Source organism: Sparus aurata, chromosome 20 (assembly GCF_900880675.1).
Source record: "Sparus aurata chromosome 20, fSpaAur1.1, whole genome shotgun sequence".
Taxonomy (NCBI): Eukaryota; Metazoa; Chordata; class Actinopteri; order Spariformes; family Sparidae; genus Sparus; species Sparus aurata.
Window position 1 is genome coordinate 33,662 of NC_044206.1, and position 26,005 is coordinate 59,666.

Sequence of the window (26,005 nt, forward strand, 5' to 3'; positions counted from 1 at the left end):
AAACTGTCATTTTTGTAAAACTGAAATTGAAGATATGTTGCATCTTTTTTGGTTTTGTCCATATGCGGTTATGTTTTGGATGGAATTGGAAAAATGGTTAGCCTTAAACTCCCTTGTGTTGTCAGTATGCCCTCAAACAATAATCCTTGGTGAATTAAGCAATAGATGTCCAAATGTTTTAAATACAGTTATTTTACTGGGTAAGAGATTTAATCTTGAACTGAAAGGAAAATAATTTCTGACATTGTTTAATTTTCTCCCCTTTTTGAAACATTTTTTTAAGTTAGAGGGTATTATCGCAAAAAGACAGCAAAAGTTCAAGGATTATGAAAGAAAATGGAATACATTAAGGCCTTGGTTAAAATATTGAGGAGGATGAATCTTTTTTATTTATTCTCTTTTTTTTTGGTAATAGTGTTTTTGTTTGTTTGGCCTTTTTATTTTGTACGTCACTTGTGAAAGATGTTTGTTTGCTTTTTGTGTCCTTGTGGTCTGCATTTACTGTTTTATTGTAATAAAAAAAAATATAAAAAAATTAAAAAACATTTTTAAAAAAGTTATCAAGTGACATTCATAACCAACGCTGATGACCAACACTGCACAGCTAGTCATTTTCATCAGGGGTAATAAGGACAAATTCGAGGTGACAGATGAGTAGCTTAGTTTTTGAGCTAAAAACTAAATTCAGTGAGGCACAAGGAAAAACAGACATGACTGGACAATTTCTGAGACAGCTCTCTCTCCTCCTGTGTTTCCCAGAGTCGCCAAAGTGTTGAGTCAGGTACTGGGCCTTTTTGGAACCACATAACTGTGTGAGAAACTGTTCCCGACTATGAACTTTAATAGATGCAAGTACAGGCCCACACTTACTGATGCCCATCTTGACGCTGTACTCTGCTGTTTCAACTGTGACCTCCATCAGGGCATATGTGGCTCAGCTGTGTGAGCAAAGGTGCTGCCAAGTGTCTAGACTCAGTAATTTGGTGCAAACGTGTGTTTTATCATCAACAGAAACAGTAGAGAAAAACTACACCATCACCAGAATCCTGTCTAAATAATACCCTGTTGATAGGAACTACTTCCCATCTACTAGATTTGACACAGATGATGGCTCACTGAAAACATAGTGTTGTGTTTATCATTGGTGTGGGAGGACTGTGAGATACTGTGGCAACACCACAAATCTTTGGCCCTTTCACACTGCCTTTTCAAGCCAGGCATATTGCGCTGTTATTCCGCTTCTCCTGTAGAAAAGTTACAGTTACACACTGTAAAAAAGCCAACTTGTATTTTTTGGCCTATGTCGGTAAAACTTGAAAATATAGATTATTGACATTTAAGGCAATAATGTTAGTTAGCACAACAAAGCAAGACAGTTGTATGCTCCAAAACAATTTGGTGAGTTGTTAATACTTAAATCTTTAAGTTGGGGTTCAATACAAGGGACAACAGTTCTGCTAACTCTTACTTCTTTGTTGTGAAATACGGGAAAACCAACTTTCTGAGTTGGCATTCTTCACTTGAAGTCTCAATGTGGCTGTGCTGGCTTGAACTGGAGTCCACACAGGTAAGTTTTAACCAGCCTTTAATTAAATTAAGTTAAAATGATGGGGGAATTTTATTCTGAGTTGTGTTGTGCAGTATGTTGTACGTCGTTTAATGGAGAAAGCGACATTTTCAACATTTAAACACAAACAGGTTTTCAGTCATTGGCGAAAGCTAATGGCTAACTGATGTTAGCGGCGCTGCATCAGTTTGCCGCTAGCATGTCTGGGCAAATACTGTTTTAACAGGACAGGCATGTTACCTTCTGAATGGTCGTGTTAAGTCATGCTATCTAACTTGTTACAGCCACAAGAGTAGCCATTAGGGTATTAATGCTAACTCAAAATTGTGGTCGCAACATTAGTTGACATTTCATGTCATCTTACAGGAGTGTTGGCGGTGTTACTACACTGTGGTAATAACACTCGTGCACCGTCTCTGCTCCAGGACAGCAGCAGGTGAGCAGGCTGGTTTGACGGTAGGAGAGAGAGAGCGGAGCCGGCTGACAGGCTGCGGCTCGGTCCGCTGTGTTAGTTTGCTGCCTGCCTTTCTACTCAGTTCTCTACCATCTGCTGCCGGTCTCAGTAAATGACTGTGTGTTGAGACCTTGTTTCTCTGTCCTCAGACTGTCCTGTCCCTGAACATCACACAGGGAAAACAGAGAGCTGCCTGTGTAATGTTAAAATCAGGCTGAGTTCAATAAATCAATATATGCTACTGTGATTTAGGTATTAGAATAATACAATGTAATTCATATCAGATTTAATATCATCACAATAGTGTAGTGGCAAGAAAGACCAATTCACTTGTATCAAATATTGTGTTGGTCAGAAGTTACTGCTTGTCTATTGATTTAAAAAAAGTTGAAATATTTCCATGTATGACCCATTCTGGGTTACATTAGAAGTCAACTTGAATTATATATATTGTCAGTTTTGTCAACTCTAGTGTCCAGTCTAGTGTTAACATTGTCATTAAATTGATACAATGTTTAAAATTTCTGCTGACTGCTTTACTAATCCCCAGCAAATTGTCATCTTTGTTTTTCAGATTGAAATTAATGCAGTGCAAATTCTGCAAGTTCACCCACGCCGTTGAAGCTGTTCTGCTGAAACACTATCGACTGCATCACAGAGGTTCAACCTGGCCTTGCATCCACAGGGACTGCTGTCGCACTTTTAGAACCATTAGTGCTTTGAAATCACATCTTTCAAGATTGCACAGGAACGTCCAAATAGGAAAGAGAACTTATCATTTCAGTGCTGGTTGTGTGAATACAAATACATTTGCTGTAAAAAGAAAATATTAATTCATTTGCATCATCACCTTAGATGCAGAGAGATAGTGTGTTGCCCATTCATTGGGTGCAGCTTTAAAACCAACCGCCTTAATAGTTTTACTGGACATACATCACGGAATCATAAAAACCATATAAGCTTAGAGATTTTCTGACACCAGTCAGGGTCGTTACTGGTCCGTGCTGGTCGTGACACAGACCAGCCATGTAATGTTGATCCTGAAGCTGGATTTTTTTTTAACAAGCAGTCCTAGATTGGATTACACAGAAAAAGGTGAACCCGAATGTGTACAGAATGTAGACTTCGAAATACTTGAGCACAGATAAGCTTCCCTTTTTCTTCGTATGCAATGCTTGCTACATGTGTCGAAACATGCAATACAGGCAATTATAGAAGAATTTAATTACATTTTGTCCATTTCCAAGTTTCATACAAATGCAATTCTCAAAGAGGTTTTTGCAAAACATAATATGAAGTTGAGGAAGAAGTTATTCAAGAGATAAGTAACATTATGTTTGAAAAAAATCCAGTACTTGTTACTACATCAGAAAAAGGTACATCATCAACAGATTATATGAGAAGCAGATATTTCAGGGAGCATTTCTCCATCATTGAACCAACTGAGTTACTGTACGATCGGACTTAAAAAAAAGCCTTTGTTTATGTTTCTGTGTATCAGGTTATTTAGCTTTTATTGAATAGAGCAGAGTTTCTAGAAAAACTTGTTTTCAGTGAAGCGTCTACTCCAGAGTTTTACAAGACTTTTTAAGATGGTTCTTACTTTAAGCAAAATTAACATTTTGGAGAACAGGAGCTGCTTATTGCATCAGGTCTATATATAGATGATTTTGAATTGTGTAACCCATTAGGCACATCCAACAACATTCATAAGATTACTGCTGTTTATTGGGTTATTCTTAATTTACCCTCAAAGTTTTGTTCCGCTTTACACTCAATTCATCTTGCTATTCTTGGAAAGACTTGTGATGTTAAGCAGTTTGGTTATGAAAAGTTTCTCAGTCCTTTCATTAAGGATTTAACGTCACTGGAACAAACAGGGGTCTTTGTGCAAACTCTTAACAACTACGTAAAAGTTTCAGCACTGTGTCTGTGTAGACAATTTAGGAGCTCATGCACTTGCTGGTGTAGCAGCATAGATGTGCCATCCATGTCTAGTGCCACTGTTTGTTTAGCGCCACTAGTGGCCGTCATGCTGTGGGCTGGTATATAAGCAGCCATCCTCCACCATGTCTTCCTTTTGCGCTCCTGTCACTTCCGGGCCAAAGGTTGTCTGGTCCGACAGGTATGGTCGCTGCTTCACCACGTTGGTCACTCGGTCCTCTCTGTGTGCTCACTGTGATTGTGTTACCTCATAGGGTGACTGCTTGTTGCTGATCCGGGTTTCCTGTGTGCGCTATGGTGTATTGTTTGCTTGGTAAGTATTCTCTCTTTCGGCAATGTAGTTGATGCTGTCCGATGGCTAACGCTGGTGTGGTCTCAGGTGAACGCCGACAGCGGCCGGAGTCCTCTCTCCCTCCCTTCTCCTGTGTGAACGGGTGTGTGTGTGTCCATGTTTGGTCGTAAACAGGTATGTGTTTGTAGCATAGCGAACAATCGCAGCATTTCTTGCTAACGTAGTGACATTAACAGTCTTTTCTCCTGATTAGGACTAACGCAATCAGCTTATTGGGGTCACTGCTGTTTTGTTTGCCGATACTTTGTTTCCACGCTGCTTTGCCTTGCTGCTGCTTGACGCTGCTGTTGTTTGCCTCATGCGCTTTGCTCCGGCCGGCACATTGTGTCCGCAGCCACCTGTGTCTTGTGGCGCACACTTCCCGAGTAGCCCTACCAGGGGCGCTAATTCAGTGTGTATGTGTGTGTGTGTTTTAACTGGGGCTTGCCCCTCCCCTCGATGTGTGAATGTGTGTTAAGTGTGTTCTGATTATTTGAATGATTTGGTAATTATTTTGGTTTGACTATTTATGTAGTCCTATGTAGTTTATGTAATTATTTTGGTTGGCTGTGTTTTTCTTTTTGTTTTCATATTCTTTTGTTTATGACCATATAAGTTAATAGTGGGCAGTTGATATTTGTTAAGTTTATTTGCCCACTAGTTAAAATTTTAATTTGAAATCATTTCATTTCCTGTTTGGTCATTTGCCCACTGATTTGTTTATTTCTCTTTTTAGTGGCTGGAGACTGGTGGTGGCGTGCTGGTGTCTTGGTGGCGGTGTCCCACCCCCCCCTTGTCTCGTTTGCTGTGTCCTGGGAGCGGGTCTTCAGTGTGTGTGCCACGTATGTTGGGTGATTTTGGTTGATTTCTTGTTGGTGCCCCCCCCCCCCCTCGCACTAGTCATTGTCCACGCACTTGCCTCCAAGCCCTTACTTATCCTGGGATGAATGTCAAAAAGACTTTGTTTTAAAAGAGAACTTATGTAATAAAATTGTATTTTTCTACAACATTTAAACCACGTCTCATGCCTTTTAATGAGTGGCCTTACCTGTGTGCCTTGCACTTAAAATCAATTCCTTGGGTGAAATTCCCAGGGTGGCGTTGTTGGTTTTCCGTTTCTTGTTTTTTTGTTTATTTCGTTTAATTTCCTCTCGCCTATCGCTCGCCACACTGGCTTTCAGGAGAGTTTCAATGTAAAGAATTTTTGTTTAACAAACAGTTCTGTTTTGTTTAACAAATCGAGGTAAAATAGCAACTACTGCAATTTCTGATTTTCAGCTACGCTCCAGGGAACAGCACAATACGTTTCTGCTACAACTTAGTCATGAAAATGTTCCACATGTAAATGGTGTTAAAAGTGAATGTGTTCTAAGTAAGCATCTGTCATATTTTAACCCTGTCACTGGTTTTCCTCCAGACATATTGCATGACTTTTTTGAAGGTGTTATTCCTGTTGAACTGTCTTTGTGTCTGAATAAATTTATTTCAAAAGGCTATATTACTTTGGACAGACTGAATAGCCTAATTAATTCATTTCCGTACAAATATTCAGACAGGGTGAATAAACCAAAGGCAATTTCTAAAGCAAATGTTGAAAAGGGCAGCATAGGTGGCAATGGCCATGAAAATTGGACTCTGTTACGATTTCTCCCTCTTCTCATTGGAAAGAGCATACCAGAACAAGAACCTGCATAGGAAATACTGATGGACCTCAAAGAAATTGTTGAAATTGTTGTCTCACCTGTTTTTTCAGAGGAAATATTGCACTACCTGGAGATCAAGTTGTCTGATCACAGAAGGCTGCTCACAGACACTTTTCCTGAATTTAGCTTCCGCCCAAAGCACCACTTTGCTGAACATTATCCTTACCTTCTACGCTGCTTTGGTCCTTTGATGGAATTATGGATAAATAGGTTTGAGTCAAAATATAGCTTTTTCAAGAAGACTATGCATGATGTTCAAAACTTTAAAAATGTACTCCTCACGCTGTCCTTAAAACACCTACAGATGATGGAGGGCCAGTTTGATAGCCAGAGTCTTTTCAAGCCAATGTTAGATGCGGAGAAAGTAACTGACATCAAAACATCTTCTTTGGATGCTGCCTTGCGCACAGTGATTAAGAGAAGGTATCCACATCTTGAAACTGTGTCCCTTTCTAAAGACATTTATTTTCATGGGACCCGATATGTGGAGGGTATGATTCTGTCATCTGGACACTGCAGTGGACTGCCAGAATTCTATAGAAACGTGACCATAGTAGTTAACCCTGAAAAAGTAGCCTTTGTTGGCAAAAAGCTCACATCTTGGTACCTTGAACATTTTAGGTCTTTTGAGCTTGTGGAGAGCATCTACGCAGACATTGAGATTTTTGATCCTCAGGCTCTCAACGACCATCATCCATTGGTTGCATACACAGTGGGAGGGAAGGTGCTGGTGACTCCAAAAGTGTGCCTGCTCCATTGAAGTGATGCAGAATGGTAAGTGAACTCTGATTACATGTTATAGACAAAACTCTGTTGCTCTAACTCTCATTTTCACCCTTTATCCAATTCAAACAAGATGCAGTGACATCCTGTCTGTCATTTTATTTTTTCTGTTTTACTTCCTGTGTTTTCCCTCCTGAGTTGATTTCCTGATTTGTTTCACCCGTGTCTTGTTCCATTCACCTGTGTCCTGTTTGTAATTAGCCCTATGTGTGTGTATAGGTTTGGTTTTCAGTTCAGTCTTTGTTGGACCCTTGTGTATGTTGTGTGTTTTTTGGCTGCGCCAGCTTGCTCTGCCTATGGACATCTGCTTTTCTTTTTAATATCTGATCTGCTTGTTAGAACCACATATGCATTTATAATAATATAATGCTTTGCAGGGAGAACTAACACAGTCTAAGACCTTGCTACTTTGTTTATGAATTTAACTTTCAAGAAATTGTCTTGTTTTTTACTCTCTTCAACCTAACCCTTCTGTGTTTTGTCCTCGTTTTTTGTGACACAGGCTGGATTATTGCTGCTGGTGAAAATCTCCCCAAGAATGTCCCATAAAGTGGCACTTCCTGAAGTACCTGAATCAGCTGAACAGTTGCGAAACATTCTTCAGGAAAAATGAGTCTGACTGCACTTGTTCAGCAAGAGTCAGACTCTTTTGATTCAGGGTCTTCCCTGGACACAGCTAGTTTATCCAGCAGAGGGTCACTCCAGAGTCCCTCAGTATTTATCAAGAACTATATGCGAAGTGTCTCAGAGTGGCCTTCACCTTCTCCCATCCCAGCCTTCTCCTATGATGTGGAGTTGAAGTTGCACAAAGGAAATGCGCAGATGAAGAGACCAAGAAAGGTATCAGCTTAACAAGAGACATGAAGATAGAAATTTTGGACAAGATTGCTCAGGCAGTTTTTGAAGTGAAAGCCTATCCTGATCAAGACCAGATTGAGTCAGTGGCTTCTGCTCTCATCGGTAGACACCCCTGCCTTCGGGAACCAGGCAGTGAAACCGGGTATGATGGATGGAAAATGAGCATAAAATACAAACTTGGCAATTACAGGTCCAAACTGCGTCAGGTGGGCTTGTATTGAGGTTAGCATTAACCAGAAAAAGAGGAGCTGTGAAGATGACGGTGCAGGTCCTTCTCTGAAGAGAGCAAAGCGAGGTGAGATTAACCATGTCCCTGACCATCCAGAAAACCATAATGATAACTCACTGGAGGATGAAAGACTGGCTCTGGTTGAGGAGTTTAAGAAGAAGAACAAGAATGTTGCACTCACCAGACAAAAGATGGAGCTGACTTTCTCCTTGAGGCGCAAGGAGATCGTGGAGCTGCAGCCTATGGTGTCAGAGGTTCTGGAACGGTGGCCTGCTCTGTTTTGCGAGGCAGAGGTAAGCAAGTGAACCAAGAATGTATTATGTTGTGTTTATAATTTAGTCTTTTTTAAAAGAGTAGAATAGTAATGTGTGTTGATTACAATGCCTATTTACAATGCCTACAATGAATTTTTTTATTGAGGATTTCAATTTTCTGTTCACATTTTTCAACAGATTTGGGAAGAGTTTTATCGCATCACAAACAAGAACTTAATGGACAACTTCAGAGCAGCCCTTCATCATCAGCACACCTGGAGGCTCCTGAGACTGTATCGGGTAAGGAGGACAGCTTTTTCATCTGAGATGGATCAGCTCCTTAACAGCCTGGATCATGAGGTGAATTCTAGATGTAGTAATTTAATAACTCTGAACATTATGCATATGAAAAGTAATTTTGCCGTGTAGTGACAAACCCTCAGAATAAATGCATGGGTATCTAAGGGACTGACACAATAGCACAAACAAGCGAACCAATACAGGTAGTGGTTGATCAAAGACATAGAATTACTGAGATATAGTGGCTTTTTCTTGTTAAACAAAGGGTATCTTAATCTTTAAAAAAAATATATTGCTCTGTAGAGATCCTTCTCATGATGTTATCAGACACTGATAATGATATTAGCCTGTCAGTGACACAAAAAGCACTTTTCAGTGGACATACCTTGACAGTGGGCCCAAGTTGAAAAATGCCAAATTACCCTTTGAAAGGAGTAAACCTTTGATGTGCGAGCAACAGAATATTTTCTGGATATGGAAGCGGACAGCTTCCTGTATGTTTACTCTACTTCTTATGTCAATTACATCTTGTAATGTTTCATGCAACTAAACTAAATAAAGCAAATGTTTTGAATGTGTGTTGCATCTGTAATTATTTATACATTTAATTAGAAGTTATTGGTTACATTATATTACTTATATTACATCATAAACTATGTAGTGTGCAATTTTAAATTCCTCTTAAATGATTCTGCTATACTAACTAATACAAATTTAAGGGGATTCTGTGTAAGAATTCAGTTATTACAATGTAAAATTATGAGTTAGTGCAATTGACGGGAGAGTTGGCAGAAGTAAGGATTAAAAGTTATTACTATGTACAATTACAAGTTAGTACAACTTACAGTTGAGTTGACAAAAATCAGAATACAGAGTTGAGCAAACTCAAAAGCAAAACTTAAAATATTTAGTTTAGTTGCCCAACTTAAAATTTTATCGAAGTTTGTTGCCTTGAAATTTTGAGTTCACCCAACTTTTCTTTTTTTGCAGTGCAGGCGAAATGAAACGAAATGAAAGTGTAAGCCGGCAGAGCAGGATGGGCCATACGTAGTCTTACAACTAAATAGGTCCTTTACTGTATATCTCTCAAAATAAAAGAGAAATGTTCAACACTTCACCCACAAAGCAAGGTTACAAATCCAAAACATCAGTAATAGTAGCAGGTTGTTTCTCTGGCAACTTATATAGGGGAAAAAAATGCTGAAATGATACATAAAAAAGTTGCTATCAAGCCTGTCTGTATTACCAATTCTTCTTCACACTTGAAAAAACAGCGTCTGTCCCTGGCAGCACATGTGAGGCAGCTCCAGCTACTTACTGGCTGTGATTATGTGACATGATTTCCATCAAAAAACTTGAACAGAAGGAGAAGAATTGGTGCTAGCATTCAGCCCTGAAGCTGCAGTATATGCAGAAAAGATGGTAATGGGGCTTGTGTCATGACAGAAAGGAGGCGTGCCTCTATCTCCATCATTATTCAGTTCCTCGCCTGAGATATCCAGAATGTATTGTAAGGAAAAGTCCCAGTCAGTTTGATCATCTAAGTAGAGGATGTACTGATTCATTATCTGCCCAGTGAACAAGTGTGCTAATTGTCAGCTGATTTCTCATGTAACAACTGTGTAATTACAAGTGTTTTGCAGTTAAGAGTGAGAACTGGGACATCAACTGCCTAAACAGCTCACAGGCTAGATGCATGACAGAAAACAGAGACAGAAAAGTGTGGATGAAAAGGACACAGGTGTACACATTGTTGTAAGTAAATTTAGAGAACTAACAAAAAACATTTATTTGATCATTCTGGGAAAAAAAGACCATTCAAGACAGCTTGTCATTATCATTCACTACCGACTGGATAAAGCTTTCATGTCAGGCCAAATAGGATGAGACTTTTTTTAGTCAAATCAGGCTAGTGCAGACCAAACCAGATCTAATGGGTGAATGAATATTGGACTCGCATGGCCCCAGATGAATGGTAACTCGATGCTGTGTCTGTGAAAGTAGACATTTGTTTTTGCTAACATGTTAGCCAGTGATATGTGATGCTGTATCCTTCAGCATGTTTTCAATGTTTTCTGCCCCTAGTGGCAAACAATGAGATAAATGCAGCTTTAACATGCACATGATATTAAATGTGTAAGTATAACAACTAAATTCAAGAAGATCACTGTCTCTCTGCTGTGCACTAAGAAGAACTCTACCTACTACCATGAGCATTTAGCCAATGTGGTATTATTGCTTACATGCAGCACATGAGGGTACATGAAACAGTGAACAGTGAAGTACTGTGTGTAAACAATAGTTTGCTCCTTTAAAATGTATTCAGCAGTGATAGGAACCTCTTGCCTGTCTCATAGCTCTTGCTCCACACTCTGATATACATCACTTTCTCATGAATTCCGATTTAGTAATACAAACTAGCACCCTATGATTTTCACAATGCATCACTTCTTGGAAGGCCTAGCCATTTTGTTGCAGTTTCATCTTCTTTGGGCTGAACAGCTCTAAGCCCCATTAAGTCAGCCTGAAACTCAGCTCCAGTTATTGGCTAATTAAAATTGGAGCCAGTTCTCGAAAGGGGTGGAATGCCTGTATAATTTACTTCTAAATCCAACAGCAATTTGTTGCTCGAACTGGAATTGCTGAGTATTTGTGCACATGGGGAGGAGCTGAGTTGCGGACCATTAACTTAGAGAGGAACAGAGTGAGGAGGGAGACTAAAAGTTTCCTATTTCAACTCATTCCCCAGTTTGTCCACTATGAGTATTGTTGTTTTTTTTCCTCTACAGACATGTCAATGCAAATACATTCAACAAAGACCAAAAAATGTTTTTTCCAAAGTAAAAACATGACATTAATATATGACAATGTGTACACGCTGATAAATAGGGAAGCAACTCGAGAATGTTGTTTTGTGTTCCAGGGTCACATTTAACACCTGGAAGCATGTTATCTTTAGTTTCCCATGAAGAGGGTGAATATTTAGTCATTTCATTAGTTGATGTTTATTTTCTGCTTTGCAGGGAAGGAAAGGGGACGTCTCCCTCTTTTCTAGTAGGGAGTGAAGCGACTGCACCCTCCTCTGTAAAGGCTAGCCTGCAACATCAAAGATGAAAAAGTTCCAATCAGTATTCAATGTAGAACCTCTGTTTGTAATATTGATATGGAAAATGGATTCCTCTCTTTCCTCCTTAGAAGTATTCCTCCCTTTTCCCACTTGCCTCGTGTTTAATTTAAAGTGATTTGTGCACAAGGTAGAAAGGAAATTTGAGAGAATGTGATTCTCTGTGTGTGATTGCTGTATGTATATGAGCATGGATTTATAAGTACGATTCTGCCAGCAAGATACACAATACAAGCTAAATTAGCTTTTTAGCCCCAGCTTCATCTTGAAAAAGAAAAACACTATTTGGAGTAAAAGAACATAGCACTTTTGAAAATGTTTCATTTTTAAGGCCACTGTCAATATCATCTTATTCCACAAGATGCTAAAAACTATCCAGTGAACCCATATGTAAAGAATAACAATGAATGAATGTTCATAATGGAAAAAAACTAAAACAAAAGAAAGACATAAACCATTGTGGCTTGTCCTTTACTGTATGTTTAGTAGTTAAATTAGATAAACAATATAATCTGAGTTATGGTCTTCCTATTCAAGACAAAATCAAGATTGTTTTCCAAATCTAATCCCTCCTGCAAAACTGATCAGAGACAGAGAAAAAACTGGATCTGTATCTCTCTCCATAGTCCAGGTACCAAGGCTGTTATTCAACCAACCCTGTCATCAATAATTGACACTTCTTCAAATGGTTAATGGAAAATGAATTATGTTCATGGTAGTGTTCTACATAGGTAACTAAAATACTGAGTTAAGGTTTGGGAAATATCATTGTTTTGGTTAATGTAAAGGTTAACATTATAACTGGTCTGCGATTGGACATAAATTCCAATATGAAAGTCTAACATACTACACTAACCCAACTTCCACAGCTTTACTTTCCGCCTCATTTCATAAAAGACAAACCACTTCCTGCTCTGACAAAGAATGTTGATATCGGACATAAATAATAAACTGCAGAAACACCCAATATGGATGGAATTTGTGGGATACTGGTACAGATAAATACAATCACTGCATGAGAATATAGAACCACCTGATCCATCCAACAGGGGCCGCAGAGTAGCAATTCAGAAGACTGTCTGCCCAAAAAGTTCCAAAGTCCAAAGAGCCTGCACCAAGAGGTTTGACAGGTTTCCAAAAGAATGTCAACCTATTACAGAATATCTCACCCTGTATACAGCCACACAGAGTATTAGCCTAAAGTCACTTGACCTGATAGATAAAGATAAAGATATCCTAGATCTGACAGGTTTTGTCTTATTAAGTTTTGTTTGGAGCTAAAGCTTATAATGCAAAGTGCATAAAAATAAATTTATTTTTTACTCAGAATCTGGAGCAAAGATTAGTTAATAGGGATTTGTATATGGGAGGATGTGGAAAAGGGAGGAGTAATTTGAATATAAAAGAGAAAAAAGTACAGACTGATAAGGAGGAAAACACAGGCCAGTGCTTTAATTAAGTAAATGAAGAGGAAAAAAATGGTCGTAATTAATGAAAGCTTTTAGCTAGCAGCTGTACTAAGGAAGCAAGAGGAGTGTTTGCTGGACACATTGGGGAAGTGGTAGGCCTTTCGATTTCCATCACCACAGGCACTTGACTATGCAGTATCAACTCTGATCTGTCCAGAGTCCAAGAGCAGTTCCAGTGGCATCCACTTTACCACCAATAACTACTATTCTCCCTCTCCTTCTCCTACTTTTCCTTATTTTGTGGTATATCTTGTTTTCTTTTTACTTTAATCTCCTGATGAAGAATGTACTTCATTGTCATTATCCTTTGGAGGAAGTCACTATTCACACCCACGTAAGAAAACCAAATAAACTTTCTCTTTCTCCCCCGTCTTCTGGGGTGACCTCTTTCTTTCGTGATTTACCTTTTTTCATCTTTGATGTTAGCTGCAAAGCTAGCTAAAAACAAACATTAACCTTTCGACTAGCTCCCCATGCAGAATTTGAAAAGACTGTTTCCTGTGGGAAGGAGATCTCAGTCTTGATTTGATTTCAAGCAAGAAGCTTTAGGCCAATACAATTGAATGGGGATTTTGAGAATAAGGCAATGTCCCTTTTTCATTTACTGAAGTGGCAAAGCTTCACATTAAACATTAAAATGGATCTCTCAGAGGGAAACACAACTCAGGAATAATAAGTTGAAGAGTAATAATATTCTCTGCTGAAGATTAGCAAATAATTTAATTTGAGTTAGTCATTTATTGCTAATAGTTCAGTAGACCTTGTCTGACATAAAAAGGGTCTCCTCTAAAGTTAAACATCCATATGTCCATATGACGCAGTCCATCATGATACCTCATACATCGTGGTACATTGTTCAGACAGTTAGCAGCTAAGTAACAGGGAACAGACTCACCATAGTGCCCACACTGTATGTGGCTGCAGGACCAATCGTGTGATGATATGGGTCTGCTGTTGCATAGACTCTGCCATAACTACAGAGGAGAAAAGAGAAGGAAACAGTGTTAACTATGAAAGTACAGTAGGTTCTTCACGACTTCAGCCTTTTAATAACCGAAATATGATCTTTCGTAAACCTAACCTAACTGTGACCATTTGATAACAATAATAAGATTCCAATGTCATACTGTGTCATAATGTGTGACCTGTTTGTCAACAAGCTTTATATTGCAAGTCCAACCAGATGTTGTGTATTAAGTATTTTTGTTAACTTGACCACAGAGCCCTTTATGTCCAGTATGAAGCTTCAGGCCAATGCTCACGAATTTGATGAGCTGTCACAGAGAATCTGTTTCAGAGTGTTCTTGTGGTTTTGATAGTGGACTTGTCCACCAGTAGATTATTCTGTAAAACTCCTATAATACAGTAAAAAACGATGGCCATGGTGTTGTGTCGAGTTTGTTCCCCAGTTGATATGTGTTCGTCCTAACCACCAGGACATGAGATGGTTCAAAACAAACATTCCTTCTACTAGATTTGTAAGTAACAAAACCTGCCAACTTACTGATATAACCATGTGTTTTACTCTGCTACAGTTTGTTTTTTGATTTGGATAGTAGCCACGTCATTAGTGGTAGTCATGATGCTAATGCTGTGTTAGTGACAGCTGCACATACAAGGAAATGCTAGGAGGGGTAATTTGAGAAGTTGGTCTGGTTTGACTTTAATTAAACATTGTTATCTATAAAGGACTATGCAGAATGGAAGTGAAAAGATACAACTACAACTTTTGGTTAATAACCGTGGAATTCCAATGTTGTTTTATTGCAACCAGTATTTATCTCATGGTTATTTCAAATTAAGAGTTCTAAATTTTTCTCCACTTCCAATTGTGTGAATGTAGTATGTGTTTATCACCTGCTAGGAATTCCTAACGGCTGGAAACTCTGACTGCATGAGCAGCATGCGTTTGTTGCGGGAGATCATGCTTTCAATTTCTGCGTCCGTGTTTGAGGAGGCACCATTCAATTCAATTCAATTCAATTCAAAGAACTTTATTTTTCCGTTAGGAACTTCATTTGTAAAAAGCGTCAGTGCAGTGCAAATTTTAGACAAGATAAATAAGCAAATAAATACATACAGGTGACTAAATGTTAAAGAAAAAAAAAAAATAGAAGTACAAAACAAATGTTAAAAAGAGAAGGACACTCATCCACACGCTCACACACACACGAACACACACCCCCACACACAAGCCAGACCGGGTCAGCTGTTCAGTAATCTGATTGATGCTGGGACAAAGCTTGTCATGGCTCTCTTTGTTTTAAAAGTGAGGGATCTGTATCTCAGGCCTGAAGGTAGGAGACTATAGTGGCAATGTAGTGTGTGCGCAGTGTCTGAAACTATCTGAAAACCTTTTTGTTTAGTCCGTCTATTGTAGATGCTGTGAAGTGATTCCTGTGCCAGTCCAATTATTTTACTGCTCATGTTTATGATTTTGTTAAGCGGGTTGCGATGTATGTTGGACAATGAACCAAACCAGACTGTTATATTGAAGGTGATGACAGATTCAATAAAACATTTATAAAAAGCAACTAAAACTGACTGATGAACCTGAAGTCTGTGAAGTTTCCTGAGAAAAAATAAACGCTGCTGGCACTTGGAAAAGATGGCTTCACTATTTATATGGAAGGTGAGTCTCTGGTCGATTATGGTCCCAAGATATCTGTATGAATCGATCCTTTCAATCGGCTGGTTGTTGACTGGCAGAGGGGGGATGGTGGGGGGGGGGCTTTACGGAAGTCGATTATCAGTTCTTTTGTTTTTGAGGTGTTGAGGTCCAGGCAGTTCTGCCTACACCACCCTGCAAAAGAGTCCATCTCAGACTGTAGTTGTCCTGGTGAGTTGGTAGTGTCTATAATGACAGTGTCGTCAGAGTATTTAATGTAAGTTATGTCCGGGTTGTTGCTCCTACAGTCATTGGTGTAAAGTGCGTACAGGACTGGAGATATTACAGAACCTTGTGGAGCTCCTGTGGAGAGTGACCTGGATGTACTGAGGTGACCGTTGACTCGGACCCTCTGACATCTGTCTGACAGGAATGAGAGGATCCAGATGATTAGGTGTGGATTGACGTCCATCTGTAACAGTTTCTGTCCCATCAGGTGAGGCTGTACAGTGTTGAATGCACTCGAAAAGTCTACAAAGACCAGTCTGACAAGTGACCTGGGCTTCTCCAGGTGAGTGTGGATGGCGTGCAACAGGGTCAGAACAGCATCATCCACACCTCTGTGCTGTTTGTATGCAAACTGGAGAGGGTCTGTGTGCATACAGACATGTGACTTGTGCCTCTCCTGCATGTGTCAAGCGAGGCTGCAACAATGTGTAACATATTGATTCGGAGTATTGCCTACTTTTACGGCCATCGGGAGTCATATTGACATCATACCAGCGTTTTACTACAGTTTTATTGTCTGTATCTGTAGACTATGTCACAGACATTAAGAGGACACACACAACAGGTGAAGGCCAGTTTCTCCTGTGCAGTCACCTTTTCTTTTCTCCATCCCTCCATCTCTCGCAGTAGATTTGGAATGACATTTTGACTTATTCAGTGAACATACATCTATGGATTTGAACCAGTGTATCCAAAGGGGATTTTTAATCAGTTGGGAAATAATGTTTTCCCCTTCCCCAGACATAAACCTTGTGCATGTCGGCTTTGATTGAATGGATTTGACAAGGTATAGGGAGTGCCAACCAGCCACAATGAGTATGCATGGGACACATAATGCATTTGGTTGTCTATTTTAACTTGGGTCCGGAGGCAAGATCTATAATCATTTCCCCCTCTCACTCCCACTAAGGACAGACCAATAGGATGAAAATGCAATCGATGTCTTCCCATAAATGAATGTTGTAACAGTGAGTGTGTGATTGCAAAGATTTCATATATGAGAAAAAAAGGGGATGAGGGTTTTATCTTCTGGAAGGATTGTAATAAAAGGAATGTCAGCCAGAGAGGGAAAAGAGAGAAAAAGATAAGAAAAGAAATGTGCAGTGTTATAAAAGTAGGAAATGGTTGGGAGGAGGAAAAATAAGAAATAAGATAATGATTAAGGCAAAAAAAGGAGAAAAGTCATCCTTTGGGGTGGGGAAACAGACATAAGACATTGGGCAAAAGGAAATATAGGTTAGTGAAGAGAAAAACATTTTTGGATAAAAAGTGCTTCCCAACATGTATGAAATACGGTGTGGCAATATAGAAAATCTACATCAGTTTTACCACATAACAACTATGCACGTCTGGTCTGGGGCGAATTATTTGCAGTGGCATTTTTCAGTTTTTATACATTTCTTTAAAGAAGGTGAAAGACACAATCAAAGAATGTTGAATAGGGTAGTATGGTGCCCCATACAACCCCCCCTTTGATGCCATCTTCTTCTTCATCTCCCTCTCATCATCTCTCCTCAGTGTCCCCTCTTACTGCCACCTCTCCCTTTATCTCTGTCTGTCTGTCTCCTGAGGCTTATTTACCATCTTTTCATTGACTTGGAACTAATCCCATACCTCAACACCCCTCTATTTTTTTCATTCCACCCCTCCATCGCTCTTTCCCTGATGGCAGACTGCTTTATTTAGATGTGTCTCTTCCTGTTTTGCTTGTTTATCTTCTAATAGTTGTAGGTCTGAAGTGAAAAGCTAAGGGGCTGCATGGGTGCACTATTCTATGTTTGACTGTGTTACAGAGGAAGACCTAAGGATGTCAGGGAAGGAAGAAGTGTCAGTGTTTTGGCTGAAAATACTAATCATTTTCCATCAATGATAGATCCCTATCAGTTTTTGATTAGTCTCAGTGCAATCTGACATATGTATTACTGAAATTAGCGTGACTTACCCTTTCTAGTGAAATGGTAAATGATATAAGTTCCAAAATAAACAAACATTTTAAAATTAGAATTCATAAAACAAAGATATTGTCACTACTCACTACCTACAAAGATACACCCCTTGAGCCCTCAACTGTCGGTTTTCCACGTGAAGGGCTCTGCAGTCAAGTTAGCAACACTATGTAATACACTTTGGGCTAGAGCCCTGCGCGAGGCTGTTTTCTTCATCCCGCTCCTGCCCGCTTCCACTGAATTTCTGACCATTACGTCACACGGCACATGTACTCCTGTCGCTCCCGCAGTGTTTGTTTTAGCCGCCCGTTCCTGCCCGCAGCAAAGTTCAAACTGCCCGCTCCCACGAGATTTGGGTTGGGTCCCGCGGGACCAATCCCAATGCAGCCCTCTACTTTGGGCTCAATCTTACACTCTGTGCAAAACGGCACACAGTGCAGCAACAGTCATCGCTAGGTTCAGGTCAAGTGGCCATGTTGTGTAAATGGCAAATGTACCTGTGACCACCTGTGTGCCCCTGGGCGTGTTGGTATTTAAGTGAGGTGTGGTGAGGTTCACTGATTACATATTGCTATCTTGAGGCAGCAGAGAGCAACTGCCCCATAGACAAGTCAAAAGCACCTCATTCAGATAGTAACAGACACACATACTCTGATTTTATGATAAGAGAGGCTGCTTTCATTTATTAAGAATGTTTCAATGAATGCAGTAATGTCACTGCATCCAATACTGCGCTACAATTAATCAGCAAACCTAAAAGCTGTAGTTATATACTCTTCAAAGGAAACAGGGTTACACTTTTATCTTGTGAAATAAATGTTGTTAAACAAGATATCAGGATTTATCAGGGTAGCTGTGTTATGGTTTGGTACTGGCAGGCCCAAAAGGAGAGAGATGAGCAGTTGCGTAAAGGAAAAAGGTTTAATTTCAGCAATTAAGGGGAATGATGAAAGACAAGGGCAGGCAGTTGAGCAGGGTTCCAGAGTTGAGTGGACTCACTGGAAGAAGCAGGCAGCACAAGTGAGCTAGAGAGGACAATGGAGCTGAAGGCTGAACAGAGACAAGCCAGTGGGGCCAGTCTGAATAGAGTGCCGATCAAACATGATGGTGTGCACAGTCACAGAAGCCTCACCGGATGCCGAGACACCAGTGATAGTAGAGAAACCAGTGATAGTAGAGAAACCAGTGTTACCAGAAAGTGTGTGACCTCATTTTCTATATTTATATTTATATTTATATTTATATATTTCTTTCTCTGTGGCACTGGTAGTTGGGATAAATAGAAACAATATTTTTACACCTTTGTGTATTATTGATATTAGAGATGCACCGATCAGGATTTTTGGGGCCGATCACCGATCACCAAAATCAGTATCTGCCGATACCAATATTGCTGATCACCGATCACAGCGTCAAATCCATAAATGTTTCTATATTGTTGTCTTGTGTAACTTTCATATATTTAATAATGATTCTTTTTACACAACATTGACATTTTATTATTAAGTATAAAATTAGGAGATGAGAAAGTATCATGAATTGACCACCGTTTTATTGCAGGCTGAGGCAATGTGCAATATCTCACACTCTAGAGACTCTCTTAGAGACAATTTGGACTCAGCTTACATAGAGTAACTGTAGATTACTAGTGGGAATGCATGCAGTCAGGGTGGGAATTTCGTCATTTTAGGGGCAAGTCCATTTGGCCTTCACTTTTTTTTCAGGGGCACCAAGGCCACATGACAGGGCACAAAGGCCACTGAGTAAAATGTGTTGATTTACCTTTCAGACTGATACCATAACATTCTAATTTATAATAAGACATGGATTGTGTATTAAAACATTTTTTAATACCAAAATCAAGTTAAAGTTACATTAGAAAGTAGTTTTTGTTAAGTAGGGTTAGGGTGAGGTGAGTTTTGTGACACTACACTGAATATTAGTGTTATATTTCTCCCAATAGAAATTCCCCAAAATTATGGCAAAGCACATTTTTTCCAAACAAAAAATTGTAGAATAACCAGCAGGAGACGATTGATGTGTGGAGTGATTTTGGTGACACTACACTCTGAATAAAAGTGAAGTTATTGAATTTTTTGTAGTTTCTCTTTTCGGTGTTACACTTTGTAGACGGTCCCTGCGCCCTCGTCTCACAGCCGGCTGACCATACAGACCAGAGTTAATGTCCAGACGCTCGTTTAGATGAAAATACGGTTGTAGCTCGTTGTCTATCATAGTACGGTAGGAAAGAGCCGTCGTATGTGTTTTAACAAGGTTGCACTTATGAGTTATTGATCCGGGAAGTTCGAATCTGTGAATATATTTCCAACTTTACCAGACTAAATCCTACCACATAAGTCAGTTACGTATCATCGTTACGCTGCGCTCGCTCGCTGTGCTGTAAGTTTCGTTCTTCTGTTTTGAGACGTTGCTGCTGCTGTGTGAGAGGCTTTCACATGAGATCATCGTGATGATGAGACTCCACCTGCGCGAACCGCGGAATCAATGAAGTTACTGTGAGTGACTACTGTGCACTCAGGTGGCTGTAATTCAGGGCAAGCTTGCTACGCTGACCGGGCCAGGGGCACAGAGGCCACTGTGGCACGGGGCAACGGCGGCCATGAAATTCCCTCCCTGCATGCAGTTAATGCACTGTCTTTATACTTAAACGTCATCTGATCGGCCTGATGTGATCTATTTTGAGAACTCCGATCAAAACCGATAGGGGCATTATCGGCCGATTGCGATCGGTTGCCGATCGATCGGTGCATCTCTAATTGATATATTGTGAAAGTGACACTAAAGTTGACCTTGAACACTGAACATGCCGGAAGCGCTCCGGTAGAAGATGAGGATGTAGTCTAAGTAGACAAAAACATAGAGGTTGAGCAGGTGCTGGAAAAAATGTTTTCGATGAGTGCTTGAAAAACTGCAGGAGCATTGGTGAGACCAGAAAGCATTACCAAATACTCAAAATGGCCAAGAGGTGTGTTGGAAGCAACCTTCCACACATCCCCCCCCCCCCGAATCTGGACCAGGTGGTAGAGTTGTGGAGACAGTTTTGAAAAAAAGTTAAGGTAGTGTAAGTTAGGCAAGGAGCAGTAGCGTAACATCATGGTGATAGGCCCCGGTGCAAATATTAGTAAACACACACACACACACGCTTGGACACACGCACAGCCACCGGAGAGAATTGCTATTGCAGGGGTGGACTGGCCATCGGGAGTACCGGGATTTTCCCCGGTGGGCCGATCAATAATGGGCCGATGGACGGACGTTTTTTTTAATTTTTATTCATTTATTTATTTATTTTTTTTTTTTTCCTGCTGCGCCTAGACGTTTCTCTGTCGACCCCAAGAGAGTGAGAGATTGGCGAAAAAATCAAATTGAGCTTCAGCGTCTGTCCGAGGAGGACAGCAACAGGGCCAGGCTGCCTGCTGGAGGCAGGAAGAAGTCTAGTGAGGAGCTTGAGATAAACATGCGGGGATGAGTTATCAGCAAACGGGCACGCCATGAGGGAGTGTCCCGCAAAATGATCAGGGTGATGGCAACACAAATGTACGCCACCGTGAGTGACAGCAGACATGAGGAGTTTGTCCCTAGTGCTGGTTGGCTGGATCATTTCCTCCGCCACAACGACTTCACTTGCAGAATGATGCCAGAGAATTCACAGAGAAGCTGGCAAAGTTTGTGACATTTTCATTCCAGATTTTTGAGAGGAAGGAATTAAACGCCTGTCACGAATTGCCACCTGGTCCCAAATAAATGCCCCAGCTATTATTTGGTAATTTACAGTATGATAGCTCTCCCGGCCCGGGGAGAGAGACATGCATCACAGTGCTCAGCTGCAGACACAGGGGAGAGGTGATGAGACTTATCATGACTGATAGGAATCAAGGCCACTCAGCGTTACCTGACCGACCCGCCCCCAGATATTTCATTCACAAAAACAGGGCCTGTGGCAATTCTGGACAGCTGTCTTTTGGGTTTTTTTTTTTCTTCCTTCATGGGCCCCTGACGGCGTCTGGGCCCCGGTGCACCTGCACCGGTTGCACCGTCGATACATACACAACTGGTAAGGACTGTAACATCAAAGGAAAAAAGGTCTTTGGGAGGGGTAAGGAGTGTTGTGGTCATTAGAGGGTGCTCTGTAGGTGAATCCACAAAGAGGTGAAAGGTGAGGTGGGGGTTTGGCTTGTCAGCCTTCTCCTTTCATCTCACCCCCTGCAGTGACACATCTTCCAACCCCCGAAAATCACTGTATAATTAGCTACCAAAGTTGTTCTATTCTTCACCTGACCAGGATGCTCCATCTTAAGCAGCTCAGCAACAAATAGCAGGTCAGATTGGCACAAAGGTAAATTAGATTTGGTTATAACTACTGCCCACTGGGGAGCTCTATCAACTAAAGTCATACCAAAAGCTATTTAAATAATTAAACATCAGTGTTAGGCTCCTGATCAAAAACCAGGGATGGGGATGAACAGTTTACGAGGGAGATTATGGGGGTCACTGGAGTGGGAATGGAAGATGAGGCAGTTGTGTGGCCACCTCATCCATGCGGCTGCCCAGCTTAGAAATGCTGTTAGTTAGTCCTCCTAAAACCTCTATGACATCCTGAGGAGCTTGCTCAGGCTGACCAAACCTGAGTCCTTGGGTGGAGAGAGCCTGTTGCAGATACTCATTCTCTGCTAGGTCTGTGTTGGCCAGATTACTCTGTTAGGTTTTGGTGCTGGCATACCCAACAGCAGAGAAACCAGGAGTTGTGTAGAGAAAAAAGGTTTTATTTCAGCAATTTAGATGACTGATGAAGACGAGGGCAGGCAGTTGAGCACCGGGATACAAGTTCCACAGTTGAGTGGACTCACTGGGAAGAAGCAGGCAGCAGGTGAGCTGGAGAGGACAATGGCAACCAAAGTGAAATAGAGACCAGGGTTATGTAATGGCTGGAGATAGGAGATGAAGCTCTGGTACGTCTCTGCTGCAGCGGCAAACAATGCCATCAAGCACACACACTGGGAAGGAGCAGGTGAGGGAAAATGAGGGGGGAAACAGGTAGGGAAAACAAAACAGGAAATGCAAAACAACCTCTATTAAGGCTGACACAGCACGCACTGTGACAAGCCACTTCAAGGCAGACTATTTTACTGTATGTATCTGGACTGTGTGTGACTTTTTGATGTGTAGAAGAACACAGAACTTAACTTAACATGAAATACTGACCGATCCTGTCAGTGAGTCAGGAGCTTTAAATAATCAATGATGTTTATCAGTGGTTCCTTGTGTGCAACTGTGCTAGCTAAGGTGGTGATGCACGTATTTCTTCTGCTGTGGGAGGATCGCTGCATATAACATCAATAATATTTTCCACATTAAGGATGTATTTCACCCTTCTGATCCCTTGTGCTATTGATCAGGAAGATAATTTCTATGACCTGTTCCGCCGTTAAACAGACTGAGATGTGTGCATCACTTTCACAAAGAGTGACATGCAGCAGCGGTCCTCATCCACCTCAGTTGAATATCAGCGTATTTTTTTTCATATGCAGTGTTATGTTATACCCAAAACACACCCATGACTAATTCAGAGTCTAAGCACAACATGGGAATTGGATATGCGCCTTGCATTTTAGACTGAGTGCCAAAGACCATTTAAGTAGGGCCCCATGTCAGGTTAGACTTTCAAAATAAAGCTTGCTGACAATTCCCATAGTATGGCATACTTTGACTTCTGGAATATTAATAATGTTACAAAAAAGTTGTTTGGTTAGGTTTAGGCTCCAAAACTACGTTTAGGTAAATATCACACTTGGCTTAAAATAACTGTCAGGTTGGGGTAAAAGGGAAGACTATGGAAAAGGGGAAGGTGGACCCAAATGCAGTTACGGACGAGAGGCAAGGATATGGGGAAACAAAAGGCGAGCTTTATTTAAAAGCTGAACACAAGAACAGAGGCAGGCAAAACGGGGGGCGAGAAGCAAAGTAGCAAATTAAAGCAGGGCAAAGTAGCAACCAAAAACAGTAAGACAAAGTTCAAATCAAAAGCAAAGTTCAAATCAAAAGGCAAAATGCAAAACTCAAATCCAAAACACATACCGTGGGGAACAAGGATCAGACAGGAGCAGGCACATGGACGGGAGCATGGACAAAGACAGACGCTGACAAGAACAATGACCAGACAAGGAGTGAAGGGAACACAGAGACTAAATACACAGACACTGATGACAAGACGAGGAACAGGTGAGGTGGACCAACAGGTGAGGTAACGAAGGGGAGGAGCACATGAGAACATGAAGGGAACAACGCAATAGACAGAGGGAGCCAGAGGGAACATAGGAAAATACACAGGAGAAATTAAAGGACACATGAGGGCATGGAAAAACAAAAGACACAAGACAAGATACAAAGACATAAACCAGAGTCATGACAAATAACTACATTCAGTCTCATAACATAGGCATTTAAAGCTGGGGTTGGTGATTCCGTTCAGAAACATTTTTTGTTTGTATATAATCTCTTAACATCCAGACAGAAATTAAAACGTAAAATGATTTGGAAAGTAAGGGAAAACAATCCATGGTCTTGAGGCAGCTTGTATGGACAGCCTACCTGTCAATCAATCTGTCCTTACATGCCCACTCCGCGTAGACTCTGCCCTTCACTCATTGCGCCTGACCAGAGTCTATTCACTGTACTGCTGGAATTGTTTACAGGCAAGAATGGCAGACAAAGTACAGCCACACTTTTCATTACCAGCTGTACCGACAGCAACTTGCGCTGCCAAATAGAGCAAGAAAAGAAAGACTGAACTGAAGAAGGCTACAAACAAAGGGAAGTTGCTGTTCAACGATGGAGAATGAAAACAGATGCCATGGCAGCTGTGTCTCTGTTGGACAGGCAATGAGCTGGTTTGTTTGTTTGTGGAAATGTATTATTACTCTACATTATGTAGTCAACATAGCTAAAGTGAGCTCCTGACATTGCTGTCATATTTATTTGCTAATCATTAGCATCGTCAGCTTGTTGCTAACGTCCTGCTAACGAAAATCCTACAGAAGCTATTCAACAATAGGCTAGATAACTTCATCAACAAACACAAATTGCTATATGACAGCCAATATGGATTCGGAAGGAACCACTCGACTGCCTTTGCTCTAACTGAGTCTGTGGAAATCATTACTGACGCTATTGACCAAAAACAATATTCAATAGGAATTTTCATAGACCTGAAAAAAGCATTTGACACAGTTAATCATGATATTTTAATAGCTAAACTGGAGAGATATGGCATTAGAGGTGTAGCATTGCAGTGGGTCAAGAGCTATCTACACAACAGATCCCAATATGTCAAAATGGGTGATAACACATCGACTAGCTTGGACATAGTCTGTGGGGTCCCACAGGGGTCAGTTCTGGGTCCAAAGCTGTTTATACTATATATAAACGATATATGCAAAGTGTCAAATATTCTGAAATTAATATTATTCGCAGATGATACAAATATTTTCTGTTCTGGGACTGACTTGAACCAACTTGTGGAAACAGTAAATCACGAAATGGCCAAACTTCATGTGTGGTTTAATATAAATAAATTATCACTAAATCTTGAGAAAACTAAATACATGCTATATGGGAAAAAAGGATGCAACAACAGTACTAACATTCAAGTAAACGGAGTGAATATTGAAAGGGTACATGAGAACAAAGTACTGGGAGTAATCATCGACGACATGTTAAGTTGGAAGCCACACATAAGACAGCTAAAAAGGAAGTTGGCCAGGAGTGTGTCCATACTCTGGAAAGCACAAAAAATATTAAATCAAAAAGCACTTCATCTGTTGTACTGTGCACTCGTCTCTCCACACCTGCAATACTGTGCAGAGGTGTGGGGACACACATATAAAGGCTCCACACAGCCTTTGTTAATACTCCAAAAAAGAGCTTATAGAATCTTACATTATGCCAACTATAGGGCACACACAAATCAGTTATTTATTGAATCAAGAATACTTAAACTATATGACTTAATAAACTATCGCACACTACAAATGATGTACAAGGCTGCTAACAAAAGCTTCCCTTATAATTTGCAAATACTCTTCCTAGACAGAGAGGAGAGACACAATCTCAGAGGGAACATGATTTTC

At 40.5% G+C, this 26,005-nt stretch overlaps 1 protein-coding gene across 14 annotated transcripts in view; it reads right to left on the reverse strand.

Annotated features, from left to right (window-relative positions):
* Positions 1-10,179: 10,179 nt before the first annotated feature.
* LOC115570877 (RNA binding protein fox-1 homolog 3-like) overlaps positions 10,180-26,005 on the reverse strand; it is a 1,044,539-nt gene continuing 1,028,713 nt past the window's right edge. For all 14 annotated transcript variants that reach the window (XM_030399653.1, XM_030399654.1, XM_030399661.1 and 11 more), the window contains 2 exons: positions 13,912-13,990; positions 10,180-11,519 (listed from right to left, as the gene is read on the reverse strand). In XM_030399653.1, coding sequence (XP_030255513.1) covers positions 11,475-11,519; positions 13,912-13,990 — 124 coding nt within the window. In that variant the 3' untranslated portion in view covers positions 10,180-11,474. The remainder of the gene's footprint in view (positions 11,520-13,911; positions 13,991-26,005) is intronic.